Here is a 7,916-nt window from a genome sequence, read left to right on the forward strand (position 1 = left end):
AATGTGATGAAAGAAAACAGGAAGGGATACACCAGCTGGACACCAGTAACTTTACTTTGACCCTTTAAATGGTGGCTTCACTCAGTTTTATCTCTTTAGTTTTCACTGTAAACTTTTGCATTTGAGACCAAAGCCTCAAATTTAAACATTTTATTGGTAATTTGCCAAAAGTAAAAATGAAATGCAAGCAGAAGACATGAGCAGAGAAGTTTTCATTGTTCTGAAATGTTCCCCTTAGAAGGTGTAATCTGGTAGTTTGTAAGTGGATCAGAGGCCCCAACAGACTAAATATTTATGTGATTTTTCTCAACCACAGGTGGAGCTCGGCTGTCCTTTCAGAGCCAAATATCCCATAATTAAAAATACACAAGAGGGTGAGAGAAGCGACTAATTATAGCAATTTTTTTTAACTTTGCCTCAAACTGATGACACAAACAGACCGATGAGGAGCAGAGGAGATGAGAAAAGGACCTGAAAAGAGAAAAAGAGATCAACAATCAGACCTTCATTTTCACTATAGGAAGAGTGTGAACATGATTTCTTTTGAATAGCATATTTTCATTTGCTAGTAGATAGATGACTGTTTATTATCTAACTAGTTAGGCAACTACACTGCAACAAGTATAGGTGGTGGTAGCTCAGACTCTTGGGAACTGGGCTGAGAAGCAGAGGGTTCTTGGTTCGAGCCTCAGGGCAGACAAAACATGGAAGTTGTTCTGGTAGTAGGGTATGGTGCCAGAAGACCTTCAGAGAATTGCAGAAGTACCCTTGAGCAAGGTACCGAACCCACAAATGCTCAGGGCCCCGTGATCTGGTGACTCATCCAGGAGTGGACCCTGCCTTTGCCAATTGTCTCCCCTCTCCGTGACCACGGAAGGGATAAAGCAGAAGAAAATGAGACACTAAAAGTACCAAAACTGACTCATTTTTACAGTGTTAACAAATGGGAAGAATTACTGTATGTTTAAACCTGTTTATTCCTCACACTCGCAGGTTGCCATGTTTGGTGTCTGGGCTCTAATTTACACAGTAACTCTAACCGCAAAGGGTCAAATTCAACGTATGTTTGGCTCTCAGCAAGTTAGGTAAAACAAGCCAGTTCTGGTGCTGCTTTCTGGGCTTTACAGTATTCCTTGTTTTAATACACATATTAGGACCCTCAAGCAGAAAGTGCGAAGACTAGAAAGGAAGTGGTATTCTTGTAAAATAGATAGCTATCATGTAGCCTGGAAAGACTGTCTGGTAGTTTACAAAAAGGCTGTCCATAAGGCTAGAACAGCTTATTTTTCTTCTTTAATTGAAGAAAACAAGAATAACCCCAGGTTTCTTTTCAGCACTGTGGCCAAATTAACCAAGAGTCACAGTGTTTTAGATCCAGGTATCCCTTCTTCCCTTAGTGGTGAAGACTTCATGAGATTCTTCACTGATAAAGTTCTAGCTATCAGAGAAAAAGTTAACCAGGCCATCCCAACAACTGGACCATCACCAGATGTGCTGACTGTGGGAACATGCAGGGTCTCCAACGAGCCCTTAAACTCCTTCACTCCTATATATTTTTTCTGAGGCGTCATTGCTAATTCATAAATCCAAGTCCACCACGTGTCTTTTAGATCCTATCCCAACACACCTGATGAAGGATGTTTTACCAACGAGTGGCTGGAAGCTGGGTGAGGGAGGGGTGAGCACAGGGGAGCGAGGTGAGGAGGCAGTGAGCACAGGGGAGCGAGGTGAGGGGGCAGTGGGCACATGTGAGTGAGCAGTGAGCGCAGGTGAGGGCACTAGCGGGGCGTCCGAGTGGTTGCTTGTTCCCGCGAAGTGGCGGAACAATCGGAAAAGTGCTATGAAGGACAAGGGGGACAGTAAAACCGAAAGGCTGGAGGATGCAGCCGCAGGCACAGACACAGACACCAGTGACTGAATGGTCCATGTCGGACTGCAGCGAATTGTCCGGCAGAATCCCAGACGGGCAGGAAATTGACTTGTACCCTCCAAGCTTGTTTAAAAAGTTCCTTACACAGACCAAGGGCATGAAAGGCCTTGATCTGGGAACATATTTCCCTGACAGGAATGCGAGAGACTGCATTCCATGCATACAGTGAGTGTGAGAGGCTCACTGTGCTTTTTAATGTCATAAAAGGTCTTTTTAATGGTTTTAATGAAACCTTTTCTATTAGAACTTTTATTTTTGGTGCAGGGTACAACAAAGCTGCTCGCAACAAGTGGCAACTCCTAAATTGTATCTGTGGTGAGGCCAAAATGGCAATTTACATCTCTAGGAAAAACAAAATTTCAAAAACAGGAGATAGTGAGGCGCTGTGTGGCGCTGCAATGTCCGGTGTAGGCTGAGGTTGGAGTTTGGTTTTTATAAAATGATAAACGACCTCGGCCAATTCCGCGATATATGGTGTCACAGAAATGTACTATGCACTGTTACGGAGGATCATTTGCACTTTGCACACCCCCTTGTGGGATAAATTGTATTGTTGTTTTCTTAATATTTATTTATTTATTTATTTATTTATCTATTTATTTATTATTGTGGTTATTATTGTTATTATTATTACTACTATTAATGTTGTTATTATTAATATTATTACTATTATTATTATTGTTGTTCTGTGGTTTTTCTAAACAGGGCGTTTTGTGGCCCTGTGTAAATTTGTGATTAAAGTATTTTTGTAAAAATCAAAAAAATCTCCTCTCCTCTCCATCAAGTTGACTAGTGATGCAATTTCTTGTGTAGTTTTTCTGCTTCTCCCCCCCCCCCCCCCCGTATTCATCTACAGGTATCGCCACCTTCAGAGCTGCATACTGACCTCCGACCCCCTCCCGCTGACCCACTCAACTTGACTCCACCGGCAGCACAATTTACTTAATATAATGTATTTCTGTATGTATTCTCTATGATCTATGACTCTCCTCTCTCCTCTCTCCTCTCTCCTCTCTCCTCTCTCCTCTCTCCTCTCTCCTCTCTCTCTCTCTACCCAGCTGGCCATCAGCAGGACAGTCCCCCTACATGAGCCTGGTCCTGCTCAAGGTTTCTTCATGTTAAAGGGGAGTTTTTCCTTGCCACTGTTGCTTGTTTGGGGTTAGGCCCTGGGATTCTGTAAAGCACCTCGAAACAATTTGATTGTAAAAGATGCTATTTAAAGAAAAATGGATTGATTGATTGATTTATGGTCAGGCACAGCCACAGGAGCAACAACTCCAACCCCGGAACTGGCTTACTTTATCCAACTCAAAGGTAACCTAACAAACTGGGGATACTGGGATCCCCAGCAGGTGACCTCCAGTGTGTCCTTTTTGAGTTAACGGACCAGTCTATGAGCACTCACAGCAGCTGCAGAGCTTCCAGGGCTGACCTGTCTCAGAGTACTGCTGTTCATCTGAACCCAGAATGTGGTGTAGTCCTGAATGATGCTGGCGCTGTACACAGGAAGACAGATCCTGAGTAAATGAACATCAACAGCTACAACATTTGCTTGCTTTAATCCTGGATTCAGCACCAGACTGATGTATGAGCACAGGATGTCTCACTCATGTGATGTTAGTGCCTACCTGAAGTAGATATCTCCATAGTTACTGTTGTTAGGGGCCTCCCACGTCAGCTGGACTTTCTTCCTCTTTTCTCCTGATGCCTGTGCTATAGTCGAGTTCTGTATTCCCCAAAGACACAGACAGACACCATCATTAACCTTCAGGATGCACCATGTGCACTGTGTTCTGACTGACCTCATCACACATCACACAATAATGCTAAAGGGCAAAATAGTGAGAAGTAAAAAGCACATGGACGCAATGTCATAATTTACACTCACCTTCTTGTTTTTACAGTGCAGAGCTGTGAACATGCTGGTGTTAATGTTAGTGAACTTTCCAACAGGCCAAAGCACATCTGGAAGCAAAGATGCAAACACATGTGTAATATGTGTCAAGGAAAGACTCAGAAACCCAGCCAAAATGTGATTGTTAATGAAATGGCTCTACTTTCTAGCAGTTTGGAAATTGGAAAACCTTTCATCTGAAATGATTAAAACTGCTGTCTAAAATGTACCATTGCCCTGTCTCCTGCGAGCCTGCACCAGGAAGCCCTGGAACTCTGTTGAGCTGTTCTGCACCACCTCCAGGGTCACTAAAAGTAGAGAGAATCATGCATAAATTACAGCAGGGCAGATCAGTCTTGGAAATCAAGTTCACTCACATGTGATGAGCCCACCAGGCCTGTAGGTGGCGCTGGAAGCAGACAGTATGACTGGCGGGGGGCTGGATGAGGGTTTAAAGGGTGGGTGTATGGGCATCATGTTGTCACAGGAGAATGCCACCGAGCCATTAGGGAAACACGCACACTCCTCTGCACACCAAACACACACTGCAGCAAGGAGCAACAAGGCGGCTTTTGGAGACATCTTAAATAAAGATTTCACACATGGAAGAATTCAGCTGGCAGCATCACACAAGTTTCTCTGAATAAAGAAAGCATTTCAACATGCACACCCACACCCACTGAGCAAACGAGCTTTGGCACAGGTACAGATGATTCTGGTTACTTTTTAAAATTTCCCTTTGCATCAGTCAAACTATCAGCCCGAGAAGCTGGAATTCAGAATAAAAGCAGAACAGATTCAATTTGGTTTGACAGCTATAGACTTTCTTCTGGTTTGACTCAGAGGTGGTGCAAATCTGATGTGTTGGCTTAATCTAGCATTCATTTCAATGACCAAATAGGTGTGATTGTAGTCTAAACTGAATTTATTTTATGGTTTTGATTATATCCAAATTATAAGCAAATTCAAAACATTTGGATTCCAGTACCCATCAGCTGATGCTTCTGATGTCTCACTGCTGGTCTCCAGCTTCTTTAACACACAAATGGCATCAGCGCACCACAACTATTCCAATTTTGGTACTGAATCAATGCAATGAGTTTTAGCTTGTATCCGACCTGATTCTGGCGAGTATGTAAATGGTTGCTCACCTCTTCTCTGCACCAGTCTGTTGATCTTCAGATCTCTGTGAACTGCATTAACACCAACTCACAATCACACTCTCAGTTGTTGGTGTGCGTTCGCGTGTGTGATTCTTGTCCAGTGGGATGACTGAATTATGAAACGCTCAACTGAACCAGAACAAACGTTTCTAATGATGGTGTAATTCACACCCTGACCCCTGCTCCCCCCCCCCCCCCCCCCCCCCCCCCCCCCCCCACACACACACACACACATACACACAACCTTAGTAAATACATGGTGACGGTGGAATCTTGAATTCTGAATTTTTCTCTTTGGTTTTCAGATCTTTACCTGCTTATTGAAATGTTTTGGAAAAATCCCATCAATTTGAGAGCAGCGGCACCAGAGTGTTTCCACACATTAAAGAGCTCATCATAACGTCATATCAGTCAATCAATCTTTATTTATACAGCGTCTTATACAATCAAAATTGTTTCAAGGCACTTTCCAGAATCCCAGGGCCTAACCCCAGACAAGCAACAGTGGCAAGGAAAAACTCCCCTTTAACAGGAAGAAATCTTGAGCAGGACCAGGCTCATCAAATCAAATCAAAGAGAGGAGAAGGGGAGGACAGGTAGAGGATAGAATAGGTAGGAGAGGAGAGGAGAGGAGAGGAGAGGAGAGGAGAGGAGAGGAGAGGAGAGGAGAGAGAGGAGAGGAGAGGAGACGTAGAGTGAAGGGGAGGTAGAGGAGAGGAGAGGAGAGGAGAGGAGAGGAGAGGAGAGGAGAGGAGAGGAGAAGGAGAAGGAGGAGGAGGGGAAAGAGGAGAGGAAGGGAGAGGAGAGGAGGAGAGGAGAGGAGAGGAGAGGAGAGAGGAGAGGAGAGGAGGAGAGGAGAGGAGAGGAGAGGAGAGGAGAGGAGGGGAGGGGAGAGGAGAGGAGAGGAGAGGAGAGGAGAGGAGAGGAGAGGAGAGGAGAGGAGAGGAGAGGAGAGGGAGAGGCACAGAGCACAGAAACACACACAAAAATACGATATACAATCACTTCAGCGGGGCCAGAGGTCATTATGCAGCTCCGAAGGCGGCGATACCTGTAAATAAATAGAGGGGGGGGGGGGGAGCAGAAAAACTACACAAGAATCAGCATAACTAGTCTGCTTGATGAGGAGGAGGAAAGGAGAGGAAAGGAGAGGAGAGGAAACCATGACCCAGTGGGGTGACAGAGGCCTGTCAGGTGATCATGTTTCCGGACCCCGGCAGCCTCGGCCTATAACAGCATAACTAAGATGTGACCTAACGATTAGACGACCCCCTAAGTATGATAATTTGTCTATCTATGATAGTAACTGGAACTACAGAATTAGCAACAATAAGCTTTTTCAAAGAGGTAGGTTTTCAGTCTGATCTTAAAAGTGGCGATGGAGTCAGCCTCCTGTACCTTGACAGGGAGCTGGTTCCATAGCAGGGGGGCCTGGTAGCTAAATGCTAGGCCCCCCATTCTACTCCTAGAAACTCTGGGAACCACAAGTAGATCAGCATTCTGAGAGCAGAGCGGTCTATTGGGCTGATAAGGTGTCACTAGCTCTAGGATGGATCTAGGCCTCTGAGAACCTTGTAGGTCAAAAGAAGGGTTTTAAAAATTATTCTAAATTTAACGGGCAGCCAATGAAGAGATGCCAGTACAGGAGTAATGTGATCTCTTTTGTCAATACCTGTCAGAACTCTGCCTGCAGCATTTTGTTTCAGCTGGAGGCTTCTTAAAGAGTTGTTTGGACACCCTGATAATAAAGAATTACAATAGTCAAACCTGGAAGTAACAAAAGCATGAATTAACTTTTCAGCATCATGCTGCGTCAGTAGCTTCCTAATCTTTGTGATGTTCCTCAGGTGAAAAAAGGCACTTCTAGAGACTGTATTAATGTGTGAGTTGAAGTAGCGTTTTTGGTCAAACGTTACTCCAAGATTCCTCACAGAGAGACTAGATGTTAATGAGATACCATCTAGAGTGATCATGTGATCTAATCTATCCCTGAGAGGTTCAGGACCAAACACCATGACCTCAGTTTTTCCTGAGTTAAGGAGGAGGAAATTTGAAGACATCCAGGACTTTATGTCTTTAAGACAGGTCTGAAGCTTCACTAACTTCTCTGTCTCCTCTGGTTTCATGGATAAATAAAGCTGAGTGTCATCAGCATAACAATGAACATTTATCCCATGCTGCCGAATAATGTTCCCTAAGGGAAGCATGTACAAGGTGAAGAAGATTGGTCCAAGTACAGAACCTTGAGGAACTCCATGGCTAACCCTACTGTATGAGGAGGGAACACCATGGACATGGGCAAACTGGTATCTATCAGATAAATATGATCTAAACCAGTCTAGCGCTGTCCCTTTAATCCCAATCACATGTTCCAGTCTATGTAACAGGATGCTGTGATCAACTGTATCAAAAGCAACACTGAGGTCCAGCAGAACCAGCATAGAGACCAGTCCATGATCTGAAGCTATAAGAAGATCATTAGTAACTTTAAGAAGTGCTGTTTCTGTGCTGTGGTGAGCTCTAAAGCCTGACTGAAACATCTCAAACAGGCTGTTCCTCTGCAGGTGCTCCAGTAACTGAGTCTCCACCACCTTCTCAAGAATTCTAGAGATAAAAGGAAGGTTGGATATCGGCCTGTAATTTGCTAAGTCATCAGGATCCAGTGATGGTTTTTTAAGCAACGGCTTAATCACTGCCACCTTGTAGGACCGGGGTACATAACCTGTCACTAAAGAACAATTGATCTGGTCCAGGATAGAACTGCCTATCAATGGTAAAACATCCTTCAACAGGTGTGTTGGGATGGGATCTAAAAGACACGTGGTGGTCTTGGATTTCTGAATTAGCGATGGCGCCTCAGAAAAATATATAGGGCTTAAGGAGTTTAAGGGCTCGTTGGAGAACCTGTATGTTCCCACAGTCAGCACAT

At 44.3% G+C, this 7,916-nt stretch overlaps 1 protein-coding gene across 2 annotated transcripts; it reads right to left on the reverse strand.

The window, feature by feature from the left end:
• Window positions 1-36: 36 nt before the first annotated feature.
• Window positions 37-5,170, reverse strand: LOC130539314 (putative ferric-chelate reductase 1). Of its 2 annotated transcripts, none has more exons than XM_057057578.1 (7): window positions 4,976-5,170; window positions 4,202-4,369; window positions 4,055-4,132; window positions 3,819-3,895; window positions 3,559-3,656; window positions 3,336-3,426; window positions 37-471 (listed from the first exon to the last, which is right to left on the reverse strand). In XM_057057578.1, exons 2-7 carry the CDS (start codon window positions 4,299-4,301, stop codon window positions 418-420), a joined length of 498 nt encoding a protein of 165 aa, XP_056913558.1. In that variant the 5' UTR covers window positions 4,302-4,369; window positions 4,976-5,170; the 3' UTR covers window positions 37-417. The 2 variants fall into 2 exon arrangements, with proteins under 2 accessions (XP_056913558.1, XP_056913557.1); XM_057057577.1 differs by having other exon boundaries at window positions 4,202-4,406.
• Between the last annotated feature and the right edge of the window lie 2,746 nt (window positions 5,171-7,916).

The sequence above is a fragment of the Takifugu flavidus genome, chromosome 15, assembly GCF_003711565.1.
Source record: "Takifugu flavidus isolate HTHZ2018 chromosome 15, ASM371156v2, whole genome shotgun sequence".
Classification (NCBI taxonomy): domain Eukaryota; kingdom Metazoa; phylum Chordata; class Actinopteri; order Tetraodontiformes; family Tetraodontidae; genus Takifugu; species Takifugu flavidus.

Excerpts from the sequence above, each read along its gene's own strand:
- LOC130539314 (XM_057057577.1), bottom strand. The coding sequence starts at position 4,406 with ATGTCTCCAAAAGCCGCCTTGTTGCTCCTTGCTGCAGTGTGTGTTTGG. Across the intron at positions 3,657-3,818 it reads TGCACTGTAAAAACAAGAAG|AACTCGACTATAGCACAGGC; the intron begins GTGAGTGTAAAT and ends TGGGGAATACAG. Across the intron at positions 472-3,335 it reads CTGGAAGCTCTGCAGCTGCT|GTCCTTTTCTCATCTCCTCT; the intron begins GTGAGTGCTCAT and ends TTCTCTTTTCAG.